An 18,428-nucleotide genomic window follows, 5' to 3' on the forward strand; every position below is an offset into this window, starting at 1 on the left:
GAATTCGAGTCAGCCATCTTAATTAGGCTATAATAGACCATTTTGTTCAAGGATTGAAATAGCAGTAAAACGTGTTTGCAGCCGTCAAAAATTCCAAAATTATCTTTGTGGGGGGGGGGGGGGGGTCCATGCAAGGTAAGCTCTGCTTCTTCGCCTCTCGTGGAAGACCGACGCCGCTGTCTGTAAACCCGAAATTTTTTCGGGCATTTCGGGTTCTGCCCCCCTAACTGTCATCGAGCCCGTACGCCTATGTCTATTCCTGAGATATGACAGTTATCTCCAAATTACATAAATTATTGAACGAGTTGGACACTAATATCACATTCACTATAGATTTTAGCCCAACATCATTAAACTTTTTGGACGTAACCATTAATCTGTTACCAAAGGGGGTGATTGAAACGGATCTTTATTACAAACAAACAGATACCCACCAATATCTAAACTTTCACTCTTGTCATCCTTCTCATACCAAACGGAACATACCATATAATTTAGCTAGAAGAGTATGTACCATTGTTTCGAACCCGCTTGTCAAAGTTAAGCGACTAGAGGAATTAAAAACATTCTTATTGAAACAAGAATATCCTCTAGGTCTCATAGAAGATGCAACGATTCGGGCCTTAAGTCTAGATCAGACAAAATTAAGACTACCAAGAACATCCCCAGCATGCGAAAATCTAATTGTTGCTTTAGTCACTACATTTAACCCTTCACAAGAAGATGGGCAGTCTTTGATAAATAATAATTTACACATCCTTAAGAATAGTGAGGTTGTGTCAAACATTTTGTCTAAAACTAAGATTATTAACAGTCTTAAACAGCAACGAAATCTAGCTAAATTCTAACATCTTCAAAATTTGATAGTAGTCCAGATACACCGGTGGTTAGTGAATGTGGAGAAATAAATTGCAATACCTGTAAAATAACAATTAAGGGCTCCTCAATCCAAATCACCGATAATTCTTTCATATAAAGCAACCCATGAACTGTAAAACCAGTTATGTCATATATGTGATTGTTTGTTCAGGCTGTAATAGACGGTACATTGGAAAAACTATAAGTATGCTAAAGACAAGGATGAACCTCCATCGACATCATATACTCAATCCACATTATAGGATGATCCCCCTTAGTGCACATATAGATGTTTGTGGTGGTTGCAAATTTAGCGTTTTTCCGATGTACAAGCTTAATAGCAATAATAATGATTTATTAGAAGCCAAAGAGGCATATTTTATTGACAAATATCGGCCAGCTTTAAATGCAAAATTGTAGTAATTTCATTGTATATAGGCCTAGTTATTGTTGTCTGATTTGATATTAAAGTTATGTTCCCTCTGTGTTACTATGACGCTATGACGTCATAATCATTATTGTATTACCAAAATGTTGATTATCTGAAGAGCTTAATAAAATAAGCGAAAGTGCTAGTAATCGACAAATAATGTAGTTCTTTTTTCAAAAACTTATATATATATATATATATATATATATATATATATATATATATATATATATATATATATATATATATGTGTGTGTGTGTGTATGTGTGGGTGTGTGGGTGTGGGTGTTTTCGGGGTCACAGATTCCATTCCTGACATTTACACCCTTGTAAGATGACAACATGTTCACATACTTAGCAAATTTCCAAGATGGCTGTCATTTTTGGCGGGAAAATGAGAAGTTGTGCAGATTTTGATTAAGTAGTAGTGTTTGGTACATGTATATGTTTACGGGGGTGCAGAATCCATTTCTGACATTAACAACCTTGTAAAATGATCACATGTTCACATATTTCCAAGATGGCGGTCATTTTAAGCAAATTTTGATTAAGTAGTAGTGTTTGGTGTCAATATATATGTTTACGGAAGAGGGGGAGGCGCAGGACCCATTTCTGACATTTACAACCTTGAAAAATGATCACATGTTCACATATTTAGCATATTTCCAATATCGCTACCACTTGTGATAGGAAAATCGGACGATGTGTTGATTTCGATTAAGTAGTTGTCTTTGGAGTCAATATATATGTTTTCAGGGGTGCAAATTCGATTTCTGCCATATTAAACTGCATAAAACGATCGTATGTTCACCAATTTAGCATATTTTCAAGATGGTGGAACGTTTTCTAAACACATTATTATCATTTATTTACTTGTTGTTATTTAATGGTTTCCAAGTATACTTCTGCTATGTAAGCTATTAGCTTCTAGCACATTCCTGAAAGCCGGTACCCTGTCGTACCCATTTGGTATATTATCCAACGATGAAAATTCCTCACCCGAGATGACCGCTGAGCTGATATCGATTTTCCTGGGAAAGAAAGGCCTATTCACTCGGTCTCCTGGCATGAAGGCATAGAGAGCGTAACGGTAGCGTTGGGCTTGCGCCAATAAACGTGGCAAGAAATTGACACACACCCATCATGCTTCTGCCTCGAGCAACCAAGCGCTTGCTACACCCAGCGCGCTCCTGTCAAGATCTTACTACCCTCAAGCCCAAGCTCTAGCTACGCGCAACGTGTTCCTACCAAGATCTCGCCGTTAGCAGTCAGATCGGGATACGTTCTCACCACACTCCAGTGACGTGCCTACCAGGCGCAAGACCCTTTTCTCGCCACGCCTATAACGTCCTCATTAACTTTCACAGCAGAGAACAATCAAAAGTCAAGCAATCAAGAACAATTATTAGTTTTCTTGATGTTTATTCTTGGGACGCTAAGTTGGAGCTGACGGACGATGTTCAGTATCTTCCCTATATATACTTAAAGGTCGTAACAACGTAGCAAGCATGTGGCCAGGAGCTTCGTTCCAGCCAGGCGGCAACGTGGTTCAGAGTGATGGGGACGTGGCTGTAAATGAAATACTTGCTACGAAGCCCCCATAGCATAGATTATGTTATCAAGTGACTTTCAAGCTGGTTGTGGAACGAGCATGTGGCCGGCTACTTTGACATCACTGCCACCAGTTATTTTAATAGTGATGGCAGAGATGTCATAAACAGGTAACGTCGTCATTTAAGTGGTGATATAGTTTGTTTTTCCAACGCAACAGCATTCCTCTCAATGACTTCTTCCACACGCAGCTTGGGGTCAGTTGATAATATAATCTATGCCACGAAGGTTTCTTATAGCAGGTATTACTATTTCATTTGAAGTCCTTGTTTTTATTTCTTTGTATACCGCTTTATTTTTAATCTCATACATTTCTGTTCTATTTTTAATTTATCAATTTATTAATTCTCAAATTTTAACCATCGTTAATTTTGTATCTATAACTGACAGACAACATAAACTGAGAGTCTCGATGGCGCCACCAAGTCTTAAAATTAGACTTGAGTCCAACTACTACAACGCGATCAACCAAGTAAATGTGCTATTTTCCTGGAATATTGATATTAGTGGTCAACTCTGATGAGGAATTTTCATTGTTGGATAATATACGTAATGGTTAAAATACACCACTGCTCCCAGGAACATGCTACAAGCTTATACATAGCAGAATTGGATTCAGAAACCTTTTCAGTAATGTGTTTAGGAAACGTCCCGCCACAAATGGCAGCCATATTCTAAATATGTTAACATGTGATCATTTTACACAATTGTAAACGGCAGAAATGGAATCTGTACACCGAAAACATATATCCTGATACCATAGTCGACTACTTAATCAATATCAGCACATCATCCAATTTTGCCGCCAAAAATAGCCGCCTTCTAGGAAATATGCAAAATATGTGAACATGTGACCATTTTACACAATTGTAAACGACAGAAATGGAATCTCCGCCCCGAAAAAATATATCTTGGTACCATAGCCGACTACTTAATCAATATCAGCACACCATCCCATTTTCCCGCCAAAAATTGCGGCCACCTTTGAAATATGCAAAATAGGTGAAATATTGACACCAAAGACCACTACTTAATCAATATCAGCACACCGTCCCATTTTCCCGCCAAAAATGGCCACCATCTTTGACATATGCAAAATAGGTGAACATGTGATCATTTTACACAGTTGTAACGGTTATAAATGGAATCTGTGCCCCTGAAAACATATGTATTGACACCAAACACTACTACTTAATCAAAATCAGCACATCGTGCGATATCACCTCGGTGGAAGCGGACGTAAAATACAACTAACACTAACTATCGTCCGATTTTCCTGCCAAAAATGGTCGCCATTTTGGAAAATCTTCTTCATGATGTGATGGAAAACTATCTGAAATATAGTCACGATCCCTGAAAATATGAATACATTGCCAAATCACAGCTAATATGTCGATAACACTATAAATAAGGTGAAAATATAAAAGTAAGTTGGAATAGTATCGCAAAATGGCTACCCTCAAATAATGGCCTCCCATACTATGAAGACCTACTTCATAATAAAGCTTATTCCATGATTTCTACCCGAAAAGCCGACGGGTGGGAATTATGTAACAAACCGAATCGGACTATCTGATGCAAATACATCAATTTCGTAAGGTCCCCATATATTACTAATATATTTAAAAATCCCATCTCCAACGGCCCAATCATCATAATCAACAATTCTACTTAGACAATCTGCTCTAACATTCCCTGTTCTAGGTATCCATTCTATCTCTAGAATAATTCCGTTTTCTAAACAAATGCCAAATATCTCAAATACAATACATTGCAATTCTGTCTTCATACTACCTTTCTGGACAATAGAAATTGCACTCTGATTATCTGAAAACAATTTCAACCTTTTATTTTTTAAGATATGTACTATAGATTTAAGAATATGTCGAACGGCTTCAAGTTCTCTCCAGGCAGAGCTCTTAACCGCTTCCTCAGCAGTCCAAAAACCATGAACAACATCCCGATAAGCTTGTACACAATAGCCCCCATAACCTTCATTACTAGCATCTGAGTACACTATTTGTTCAAAGCCAGGCTGAAAATTTAAAACTTTAGAATTAATTTTACTTATATTTTCCTTCCAGAAAAATAACGGTTGAATACTCTGTTTCGAAATACGTACTTTAGAACCCCAACTAGATCCATCTAAAATATCAATAGACAATGATCGTGTCATAATTTGGGAAATACTTCCAACAACAATAGACATAGATATAATCTGACCAACAACACTCGCTATCTTTTTCACAGCTACTGCCTTATTCGATATACAATCTCGCTGAATTTGACCAATACATAGTAAGACTTTATCTAATCGTCTCTGTGGAATTCTCAAATTCGGATTTTCAGAGTTTATCACCACTCCTAGCCACAGTAATTCATCGATATACATAACAATATATTTACCTTCACTTCTCCATTTCTTAACCAAAACTCTGCATAATTTAGTAAATATATAAGGTGCTGTACTAAGACCAAATGGTAGCACCAAGAACTTATAATAGGTTGCAACTCCATTCATCACCCATGAGAAACCTAGAAACTGAGTTTGTGCATCACAAATCTCTACATGATGATAAGCAACATGTATATCATACTTGAACATCCAGGACTTTTCCTTAACACATAACAATGTTGTACGAATATCCTCATATTTAACCGTCTGCATGCCGACAAATTTATTAACCTCTCTCAAATCTAAAATAAACCTTTTCTTACCATTGCTCTGAATAGACATTGATAGAAGATTAACAACTCTTGAAGGAACTTGACATCTACTCACCAGACCCCTTACCTCTAAATCTTTAGCCCCAACAAAATCTGAATTATCTAAGGCAGATCTATTATTTCTTAAGAACGTAAAATCTGGACCATCATTAAAAGGAATCTAATAACCATTTTCAATAACATCTAATATATACGAATTACAATTAATATCTTTCCAGAATTTCACATTTTTGCGTAATCGACCTTTAACTAAAATGTTAGCTTGACTCTCCTCGCTTTCGAAATAATCATGCTTAAACCTTTCTACAACCGGTTGATCAACATTAAAATCATTAGTATGATGAAATACTCATCTTTTATACAAGTTAAAATCTCATCACTGTGTTGACTTAACGGTTGTGGTGTTGTTGTAAGAGTTCGTGTGGGGACAGTCTCTTTTGTAATTGTTAAATTCTCCACAGTTGAAACAAGACCCTCTGTTTAGTTGGGGACAAAAAAGAATAATTCCTACCCCCGCCACCGGTTGCAGGGACACAGGAAGCCAAGTTAGATGAACTTCCTGTCACCGAACTGTCATTGCTATCATACAATCTCCTTCTCTTCGGAACGGAAGATCTACCTTTTAACTCCTTCCCCTTCTTCAACGCTCTCTGTTCAGCTCTACTAATCCTCCTCTCATCTTCCGAATCATTGGACAAGGGATTAGCTACATACTGGTTGACAGTCTCCCATGCAGCCACCTGTAGACAAATCAGCTTTTTTAATCAATTTATTTCTTTCACTTAGTTTGCTCAAAACATCATCTAGTAAACCATCTACAATCTCTCTGTCGTCATTATTAACTGCATTTCTAATATGTTGTATCTTATCTCCCAGTTCTACGTTAAAACCAAATTGAATTTTATTTCCCTTAAACTTCCAGTCATGATCTTGATTTGTCTTGATCTTCTTTACGTCAGATGCGAATTTCTGCATAGTCCCTTGTATTTCTGCCCGTAACATATCAAACTTCTTTTCTGTCTCGATTCTTTGATTTTTCACTTCATTTAAAATGTCAGCTAGAGATACAGCAGATTGATTGTTTTCGTGTTGATTTATTATGATATCGTAGATAAACAACCTGTCCGTCGAAACGTACACGTAATGACAACAAATCAGTGTTAATTGTAAAAAACGTCTGTTGAATCTGGCGACTTCGACCTGAATGACTCCGTAAGACTATTTACTGACAAACAGTACTTCATACCCTATATATTACTACGCATATGGAGAGAAATTTTGTCCCTTCTAATTCGGTTCCCTCAACCGCAGGAAAATATATTAGCTCTGTTTTAATACCAATTTAAGAACACATTTAATTAATGCGCTAGGATTACTGTGGTTATTGTATTGTAGGTATTTCTTGGCTAGCACAAGGCTAACCAGGATAGGGCGCAATGGTGTTGTTGGTGATAGTGGTGGAAAGGGAATCAATTTATTTGAAAGTGGTGAGGGGCGGCCATAGTTCTCCTTTACTAGTAACAATCACTTCATGAACCATTCAGCTCTAAATCTGATGATTTAATAACTGTTGGTTATTTTCCTTTCAGAAATCACTAAATCGACCTAGCAGTGTATTTTTATTTGGCATTGTATTAAAAGAAATAGTAGCAGCTTTACATAGAATATATCTTAATGTAAGTTCTGTTATAAACATGCATATGATATAAATTTCGCCACAGACATTAGCTATCATTAGGTATATATATGTAAATTAAAATTTAAATAAAATATTGTCTGCGATATTACGTTTGTGGAAGCAGACGTTAAAGACCTAAGGTACTACTACTACAACTTAAAATGTTATTTATATTTTGTTGATGATTTGTTTACAGCCTAGTGGTAATATATATCCTATATTTAATGATTTAATTGGTCCAAATGCCTATAACTTATCATTGTTGGTGAATGATAGAAGGGGAAGGATTGGTTTAGCTCAGCGAGACCAGGCCGCCATGTTACAAGTACTACAATATGTCATGGAAAATTTTACATATCATATGACCGAAATAATGGTAAGTAATATGTATTGTATTCTGTATTGTATTATAGAAAAAAGTTGCTGAAGATTTCAGATCGATTTAAACAACGTATAATAGTTCATGGACTGCATAATATTCACGAAATACTACAGTTAAATACTAATCAAAGTGAATGAATATATGCAGGAATAGCCTTAATTGAGCGTACCACTGAATATTATTCACAACATTTTCTCTTTCAGCCTGCTACGGGTGTATTAGGAACACACCGGAAAGCTGCTGTGTTTGAAATGATAAAAAACAACAAAAGATTTCCGGATGGTTATTTCTGGCAGATAGAATTGGTAATAAACATTATAATATAGTTTATTTAAACCCCTTTCAGGCAATGGAATTTGGTCAGTCATGTATCTCGTCAGAGATATTTACTAATATTAATTTAATGAACTCAACTAATAGCTGCAAAGAAACAGACAGAAAATTGAAACTATATTCATTGGAAAGATCTATAGTTTCTAGAAATCTAGAGATAGTCACGCAAAGCGTAGAGTACGCCCACGCAGAAGCTTTGTCCCAACTGCAGCTTATGTAAAAGGAAAATGTAAAATCCCAGAACGCAGAAAGTTGAATATTGATAGGGTTCGTTCCGACAGGACTCAAATGATTCAAACCAAATTTGAAAAAAGAACACGTTAAAAATTGTAGCCTCAATAGCTTTTACAAGCCAATTGTTGACGGACCGCTGGACCGACGGACAGGGTGGCGACATGATACGCCCACACTAAAATGTGGGGGTATAAAAATGCGCCAAACAACGGCCATCGAATCGAATGATCGATAGCATTTGAATAGTAAAATAAACATTCGATGTGAGCACTAATATAAAAAGTCGTCGTGTTTTTAATGTGCCCAATTGCTAAATGTTACGGAAGGATGAAACTCCATCAGACGGTGTGATTATAACGTGTGTGTGTGAAATAGCTTCATTTAAAATACAGATGTGACGTCATCCTTTGATTTTGGCGTACCATCATTTCAAATAGTAGTATGGGCAACCTGCCAATTGTACATTATTTATACTAGTGAAATATTGGACTCGCGTGACGTATTTTACTGTAAAAGCACGTGCGGAGTGTCGGTACTTTAAGTTATTTGATGGTCTCGAGTTTAAGATATTACGTAATATATTAAAACAATACTCGGACCTCACGGCCCTCGTGCCGTTTCAATATATTACTTAATGCCTCGCTCTCGACCATTAAACAATACTTAACGTCCCCTTCCATTATAATATCTGGTATAGTTTTATAACTTAAATATTTCAGGATCAGCTACAGTTTAACGAGGCTGGTCGATCTTACAACTTGGGAAATGATGAAGCATTCTTGTTACTAGTCGGCATTTTTATATCTAGAAGTTTAATAACGACAGTAAGAAATATATTACATAATTATATCTAGAAGTTTCATAACAATAGTATAAAATATATAATATTACATTTTTATATCTAAAAGTTCAATAACCACAGTAAGAAATCTATTACATTTTATATCAAGAAGTTTAATAACAACAGTAAGAAATATATTAAATTTTAATATCTAGAAGTTTAATAACAACAGTAAGATATATATTACATTTTTCAATATTTAAAGTAATATTAAGCTACGTTTTTAAAGATATCACATTGGTTACATAGCTACTAGTATGCTACTTCCAGTTTGTGTATCTCAAGATTTCCACCTCAAACATGCTTTTGAGCAAAAGATCGGCACACATTGCTCCATCAGCATTCAACCCATGAAATGAAATGGGGTTTATTATCCTACATTTGTGTCCCATACGGGCAAATGAAGATAGGCATATTAAAGAGACAGTGGACATTTTAAAATCAGTCCACCGTCTCGTTTTCTATATGCTCCCGAGAAGCATTTGATTTCAACTGTTCACGCATTTTGCCGAATATAACTAATTAGCATCATAATAAAAGAATTCTAAGGACAACGGCTTTTTTACCTGCTCTTCATCGAATTTCAACTCTTAAGAGTTCGTTAACATGCACGCCGACGAGTATCTTGATTGACCTTGGGTATTCGTCCCGTTCGAAAGACGCTTTTTTCTTTGCCGTCCTCAGCCCTGTCTCACTGACCAGGGGAAACCAGATAGGAAAATCTCGAGGAAATTTATCGGACAATACTCAATCATATTCCTGAAGCAGTGGCCCGAAAAATCCCTCTCTGGCCATTGCTGGATTAGCTTCTGATACTTGCGCTTTTGAGGGAGTGTGTCTATTCTTCCCGTTCAATCTAATCTATCCCCAAACACAGCAACATCACAGCCCTTTTTTTAATCGGGGGCCTTCCCTAAAACTTTCGACGGTGATTTAAGGTATTAAAAACAATTAAAGTGTTGTTCGTATTAAAACAATATTGTTTACATAATATGCGTGTTGACAGTTGATAGCCTTGTTTGTCACACAATTAGTTTTTCTGCAATATTCTGCTATGCACTGGTTAATTGGGCATAATAAAATCGAGAGTCATGACGTAACGTTATGTAAACATATTTGGAGCTCTGTTTGGTATTGTTACGCAGTTAGCTATTGGTTGCTAATCGGACTATTGACCAGTCATAATTTAGAACAAGAATTTGCTTTTTTTATAGCAGTGAGTAGTGGGATTAGCTCTAATCAAACGAAACACTGCGAGGGGTATGATACTCAATGGGCAACCATGGCTCACAATTTGGCACCCCTTGGCTTCTCCTCCTGGTTGAAAATATTTCCCTCTTAGATTTTTCCGGGCTCTGTCGTAGATGCTGGTCACCTGCAAGCGAGGAGCTGTAACTTGATCAATGTCAAAAAAAAAAGTGTATAATGTTTCATTCTTATAGTAGGAACGGTCTGTTTATTTATGTCTATGGGGATAGTTGTTATCGAGGAAAATAAAGTTCCCTATTACCACACACAGTACAGTTTTCAACCGATTTTCACCAAATTTTCATGAGTAGTGAGTAATAAGGAATGGAAATCTCGTTTGATTTTTAACACTACTACCCCTGACATACTATAATCGAAATTGTATATTAGATGGCCAGTAATTGTCCCTGTCGGTTTATAGCATTTTCGCAAAAGTAGTTGTGTATGGTCTGATTCTTTATTTTCTTAGCTTTGTGGACAAGGGTTGAAATAATAGCTGCTTTGAATGGTTTGACTTGTAGATGATGTAGGTGGATGTTGGCTTCCGATATAGATTGGTTTGGATAGTACTGTCGTTTCTTTGAACCATGAAAGGGACAGCTCCATTATTTTCTTTATTCATCGTGAATTTGATTCGTGGGTGCTGACTTTTGTGGTGTTGTAGAAAGCAGCTGGGATCACCTTCTTCTTTCAGCATCACCAGCAGATGTGTGTTGTTGGGGAGGACTGCAAAGCCTTTTCTTCGAGGGAGGTCATGCAGACTTCGATCAGTAGCGGGGATAGGGCGCTCCTCATTGGTAGGCCATGTAACCTTTCCATTGTTTATTTTATATTAATGAATATAATTACCAAATATCTTATTATATACAGACAGTCATACAACCTTGTTTATACAACATCCACTAATACTCAGTTTGTGTGTTTTCTGAAGACTTGCCAATAGGCGAAACATTTAATTTTTTTAATGTATTGTTTGCAAAACTGCCATGTATATGAATAATTTCTGCTGGAGGCAATAAAACATCTATTGGGGGGAAAAGGTATCATTGTAGAAACTTAGCTCCGTTTTAAATGCAGTAATTGTTTTCCATAGAACTGTTGTGTTTAATTTAATACAATTAGTATTAAATTACTGAGCGACGTTATTACGATAGTATGACTTGCGATAAGGTTCATCTGTATCACTGGTCTAAGGAAGTTTGTACAGAATTGTTCGGTATGTCAGGGACCATAAGTTTGAAACTACTGCATAGCGAAAATGCTATAAACCGACAGGGACAATTACTGGCCATCTAATATACAATTCTGCAACTTGAAACAATATCCTGAACAATTTGTTTAAAAAAAAATGTAATCCACACCGCCATAAGCAATGATCCCAAACCAGGCAAAACAATCCAAGATTCTCCCATTTGAATTTCCATTCCCTTTCACAACAAGTTATCTTATCAAATCAGCAGACTTCTTAAGCCCGCTGGAATAGAGACACTTTTTAAAGTAGGTATCTAAATAAAAGAAATCCCGACCAACAATACCCTTCAACCAAAACGTTGTGTGTAACAAATTACCTGCTCCTGTCAAAAAACTTACATACGCGAAACTAAACGACCATTAGAATACCGCATCAAAAAGCATTAGTCCAAAGGTACCACAAATGACTCTGCTGTATCAGAATATCTGAAGAATAACCTGTGCCACAGTTTTTCGATATTGGCGAATGTCGAAAAACGATGAACATCTACAGAATGTCTCCAAAACACATTTCATTAAATCAGTTTTGTAAAACGAACTAAAGATATCATAAATGAGGACGCCTAAGCAATGGATTCACATAAAAACTGCTCTTTCTACTTGTTTTGTGATATTCAAACTTGAATCTTTAAAATACAAATTTTAATCATGTATATCTACAGAATGTCTCCAAAACACATTTGATTAAATCAGTGTTCTAAACCGAACTAAAAATATAAATGAGGATGTCTGAGCCGTGGATTTTCATAAAAACTGCACTTTCTCCTTGTTTTTTGATATTTCGATATTCAGAATTGAATCTCAAAAATTACGAAACGTATTTAAACAAATGTGTTTTGGAGACATTCTGTAGATACATCCATCGAATCTGCTTTTTTGAGATTCCAGTTTGAATATCGAAAAACGAGTAGCCTGTTTTTCGACATTCCCCAATATCAAAAAACAAGGAGAAAGAGCTTTTGTTATGTGAATCCACTGCTCGGGCATCCTCATTTATATCTTTAGTTCGTTTTAGAATACTTATTTAATCAAATATGTTTTGGAGACATTCTGGGGGGTTGGATGGCCTAATGGTTAGCACGCGCGCGCTGTATCATACGGTCTGTCATTGAGTCAACTGGCGGGGTTTTGATTCCCCGGTTGTACGTGACAAGGAGTAGGGTCGCCTGTCCAACCTCGTGGGTTTTCTCCGGGTCCTCCGGTTTCCTCCCACTGCTAAAGACCCCTAGGCGCAAGCGAATGATTGAAATAAAATTGAACCATGTGTTAGTCCCGAAATGAACTAGTTTGTGTCGAGTGGACGTTAAACCCCATTTCTCTCTCTCTCTCTGGAGACATTCTGTAGATATACATCCATCAAATCTGCTTATTTGAGATTCAATTCTGAATCGTTTTTCGACATTCGCCAATATCAAGAAATAAGGAGAAAGTGCAGTTTTATGTGAATCCCATGCTCAGACATCCTCATTTATGATATCTTTAGTTCGGTTTAGAACACTGATTTAATGAAATGTGTTTTGGAGACATTCTGTAGGTATATACATGATCAAAATCTGTATTTTTGAGATTCAAGTCTGAATATCGAAAAACGAGGTGAAAGAACAGTTTTTATGTGAATCCACTGCTCAGGCATCCTCATTTATGATATCTTTAGTTCGTTTTACAAAACTGATTCAATCAAATGTGTTTTGGAGGCATTCTGTAGATGTACATCCATTAAATCTGCTTTTTTGAGATTCAAGTTTGAATATCGATTCGCCAATATCGAAAAACGAGCTAGTTGTTTTTCGTTATTCACCAAAATCGAAAATCGAGCTAACTTCACACTGCCGCCTGGATATCCCTAAAGCCTGCGATGAATTAATCCAGAAATAAGCTATCATTCTATATTTATCAAACACTCAATTTCCAGGTCCTTATTTATACATATATATTACTTATTATTTATATATATAATTTTAGTTTACTAAATGAAAAATGCAGGTTAATTACTCAACACGGCTAGTGAAGTAAACAGTTGTTAACCCAACACTCATTATCTAATCTAGATGGACATTTTAACCTACACAACAGTAGGAAGCCAATGTTTTTCAATGATTCTCAACGAATTTGAACAATTTGACTAAACTATACTTTTCGATACACTGATGACATAACACCTATCAATGATGACGGAACTTTCAACAAATATAAAAGTGAAATAAGTCCCCCAGAACTAATATTAAATAAAGAAAATTCTAGCACTTTAATGCATCTGTTCTTGACCTGGATATTAATATAATTGACAATAAATTTAATGTCGGTATTTTCGACAAAACGGACAAATTTGGTTTTGAAGTAGTAAAATACCCGTCAATTTATAGTAACATACCAGATACCACGCTATATAGTGTTTTATTTTTACAGGCATTACGATTTTTGACAATATGGAACGATAAGTACTCTTTCTTTCCCGAATAAAATCTCTTTATTTTAAGTATACTGCCAAAGTCGGTACACAATTACGAATTTTAAAAGAAATTTCGAAACTTCCATTTCATCATACTAAGTTTGCCATTTCTTATAAGTAGCCTATATAACCGACTACATAATGGTCCAATTAAATCCTATCTGGATTATCGCCTTTATTTTATACCTTTATAAATACACTTCCATAGTACGATTTCTTCAGCATACCTGTTTTGCGCTTCTTGTAGGGGTATTACGTACTATATTTTGTGCTACGATACGAGTGCTAGGCCTACATGTATCATATAGTGCTATAAATATAATAAATACTTATTTACTGAGCCATAGATAACGAGCACAACAGTAGATTATAATATCAGCAATATATTTTATCAAACATTTTATTTCGCAAGAGTACATATTTGGATAAAGATGTTTCCATATTTAATTGGTTAATTGGCATTACATATGTCAATGTAGACTAGACTACATCTGTCTGTATGCCTATGGCTATATAGGCTAGCGGCCAAGGCCCAAAAGGGGGCTTAAATGGCGAGATACCCCTACCCGAGGTAGAACAAAACACTTTGGATATTCCCTGATAGAGTCACATCACCAAAACTCAAAACTGGTTCTTGGTCAAATTTTCAACATGGCCCAATATATTTTTTTTTTTTTTATTTATTTATTTATATTTTTTTTTTGCACTTTACCAAAATGGTCAGGGTTTCTTTAACGGCAATATATCATCATCTGAAAGCGTAATGGGTGACGAGTGCATATTTTTGGTCAAAACTTCTAAATTTGCATATATGACGTAATTGTAATGTATAGTGACGTCATGGCTATCATATTGTCACGAGAGTGACTTGTATTGAAACCCGGACCAAGCAGTCTAGTGTGAGCATGAATCACAGTCAGAAAATTGAGAGGGGGCCCACCTGGAGAGGCAAAAATTATCTGTGGTTTTACTAGACCAGATTATTATTCTGAACAAGAATATATGAGGTAAACAGGCCATATCCTGAACCTTTTTCCATGAGGGCGCTTTTTCAAAATGGCCGCCAGAATCTCATATAGTGACTATATGCGTTAAGTAAGTAACAATGGTGCATGTTTGACCACGTTTGCATTAGTTTTTTATTAGGGTTATTCCCAAACAAGCTGTGATTGTATTCCAGACTCTTGAAAGTGATAAAAAGTGAGGGCGCTCTTAACGTGGCCGCCCAAAAACGTAGATATTAATAAGCATTTATTAGGCCACGCAATGGTCACATTTTGCACTAATTGGGATTAGGGTTATTCACAATGCATCTTCATTATTATGTACCACACATTTTATGAAGATATAAAATGATGAGGGTGCTCTTCAAAATGGCCGCTAACAACTCAGAGAAAAGGATATGGGCCTGTGTACGTTAAGAAAAGATTATTGCGGTGCATTTGTCCTCTTTTTGCATTAGTTTTACATAAAGATTTTTGAAAAGAATCTACATGTGTGACAAATAATTGATATGGGGGTGAAAATTGCGAGTGCTCTTTTATGATCACTGGAAAGATGCTTGACATCTCATTCTTGAGGGGGCTTAAAGGCTAAGGTTTATACTGAATTGTCCTTACAATGTATCCTGGTATGACAAATCACTCACAATGTTATATCATTAATTTTCAAAGTCGCTCAGATCACTGCATTCTGAATAGTCCTCGCACTCATTGTCAATAGGGTTCGAGAAGACAGAATGCCTTTTTATCACTTTTAAGAGTCTGGAATACAATCGCAGCTTGTTTGGGAATACGAACTATATTAAAAACTAATGCAAAAAGTGGTCAAACATGCATCATTGTTACTTACTTAACCCATATAGTCACTATATGAGATTTTGGCGGCCATGTTGAAAAAGCGCCCTCACGGAAAGAGATTCAGGATATGGCCTGTTTACATTATATATTCTTGTTCAGAATAAAAAAAAACTGGTCTAGAAAAACCACATTAGAATTTCTACCTCTCCAGGTGGCACCTCCCTCAATTATAACCCGGACTATATTAGGTTTCGCCTGGTGACGTGACACCATGTACCTCGTCTGTTCGAGGAATAGTGGTTGCCAATGTGTCCGTTGACGTATAGCAATAACTGAACGCAATTCGTCAAGTGTACAACAGACGCGTGTTTTTTTTCTTGTTAAATTTATTACAGAGAACATTATACCATAAGTTAATTCAAGGCTCTCTCCGGAAGTGGCGCTAAGCTTTTAACGTATTTTTGTAATTTTTTGATGTTTTCCAAGAACTTTTCTTGTCACTATTAGATAACGCATGCACTGCGGGTGAACATAGGCTGACTATTTCTCCAAGGCTTGTTGATTTTCCTTCATCGCCAGCTATCAGTGTTGATATAGTTGGCGGTACCTATAGTAAGCCGACAGAACAATATCATCTGTATCATCGCTTATAATTATTACACGAGAATGGTTATTCACAGTGTCAACTGCATGCAGCAAAGTCCTTGTGTCCGCTTCCTTGTGGTTTCTGAAACAATAGGCGTTTCTGGGCGTTCAAGCGGTTTTCATATGGCTCCAAATCATGATACATATTAATTTGTTCGAACATCTTGGTATATTACATTTAGAGGTGGTCAGACCATTCTGATGATAAAGAACGACAACCATGGAATGTGTAGTATTTTTTACCATTAAAAGTCTCTTCAATTTGATCAATGTTGTCAGGTAGGTAACGGGTAGCAAGCCTCCAAGAACATAATGTGCCGGGTCTTCTATATTTCATTGTTCGTATGATAGTCGCGATGGGAAGTGTTTGACTTCGTCATATGACCAATTAAGATCATGCAAAGTAACGGTGCATTTGAAGATAGTATGCGACTGGAACGTATTAGCTGATATCCATAATTTCAGTACGACTTAATAACCTTCCTGTTGGATATTGTGTTGGTTAACAAGCACAAAAGTCTCCAAGACCAAGTGGAAAGAAATCTTTGCATTACGGAATATCGGTTTTGTAAATATGAAATTTATTTACATTAGGAACTAGAATATAAAACAGAATTATCAATAAAATAGGAACATAACTCAAATAGGAACTAAACTACATCAGGAATATAACAATAACATTAACATGGTACATTAAGACAACCATTCCGCTCTTCTGCCGCTGAACTCGGGTGAGTCCATACGCCGGTCTTCGCTCTCCTCTGTTCTTCTCGGGGTCTCATATACCTCCGTATTATATTCCACAGTATTTAATCAAGAACGTTGCCACTACATCTTTCTCATGACAGTCAATTCCTTTTAAGAATAGTTCTTTTCGAACAGATATCAGCTCCCAATACTTCGTCTTCAGTTGAAAATCGACTGTGTGTAATCACTCTCTACTTCAGTCCAGTAAGGATAACTCATGTTTTGTGTCACTTACTGATTCTTCAAATCGTCCCTACGGATCAACCATATCAAAGATGTATGTGTTAAAATGTCATCACCACTTACTAATTCAACGTTTATTCGAAGAATGGCAACATGCAGATATAAAGAATTTCTAATAGGATTATCAGTCCAAAAATGGTTAAATACCACTCATGGTATTGGCAAACATCCCATGAAGCGAAATCCCATGTAAATGGTACATTTTACTTCTTTCGCTCGACATAATCTACGCACAATACAGGTTTATAATTCTTGGAAGTTGTAATCTACGGTAGGCTGATTGTTGTCTGGTGACGTCCGCCGCCATCTCAACGTGTTCGCGAAATCTAAATGAAGGTTTTGTTTATAATGCGAGTGAATACAAGCCAGGAGAAAAGCTAGCGTTGATAATTATTTTGATTTTGTTTTCTATTATGGCGAATAATCAATATAGTATACATTAGCGTGGATTTAGCTATGGGAAATTTGATGTTTTCAGAAAAATTCAAATCGCCTAAATTTGCCTTTAAAAAGAAATAACCTTGCAATTATCACATTTGCTAACTTTAATCAGTACAGCATATTACGGAATCTATACAACACATGGCCTAAGGCCCGGGCTGTGTTTGTGCAACTATATAATATACCAAATAATAGCTTATTATGGGGCCAGAAACTGAGTATGACGTCATCTTGGAATTGTGACGTCATATCTAAATTGTCCATAGAGCAATCAAGGACAAGATTAGTACCGCCCAGGGGCCAATTACTGGTCCTAAAATGATATTGCGCGTTCTATTTGCGATTTTTTTTATTCAAGTTACTGAGTGTGCTGGAGAAAAACACAAAATATAGCTGATCTGATACTTCTTAATCGTTAAATAGTTGGATTTTACGCATACAGTTGATAACTATGATTTTTTACAGTTGCTATGGAAAACAGGAGAAATAACTATTATAGACCGTTTTGAAA

The 18,428-nt window shown here is 36.2% G+C and overlaps 1 protein-coding gene across 8 annotated transcripts in view; it reads left to right on the forward strand.

Moving 5' to 3' along the window:
• Positions 1-18,428, forward strand: part of LOC126820659 (signal transducer and activator of transcription 2) — a 127,929-nt gene that overhangs the window by 77,195 nt on the left and 32,306 nt on the right. For 7 of the 8 annotated variants that reach the window (XM_050548767.2, XM_050548770.2, XM_050548769.2 and 4 more), the window contains exons 11-14: positions 7,216-7,302; positions 7,501-7,680; positions 7,890-7,991; positions 8,973-9,077. In XM_050548767.2, coding sequence (XP_050404724.1) covers positions 7,216-7,302; positions 7,501-7,680; positions 7,890-7,991; positions 8,973-9,077 — 474 coding nt within the window. Of the gene's footprint in view, positions 1-7,215; positions 7,303-7,500; positions 7,681-7,889; positions 7,992-8,972; positions 9,078-18,428 lie in introns of those variants that run through there. The other variant, XR_007680060.2, reaches the window with a different exon arrangement.

This window comes from Patella vulgata, chromosome 5, assembly GCF_932274485.2.
Source record: "Patella vulgata chromosome 5, xgPatVulg1.2, whole genome shotgun sequence".
In the NCBI taxonomy this organism is placed as follows: Eukaryota; Metazoa; Mollusca; class Gastropoda; family Patellidae; genus Patella; species Patella vulgata.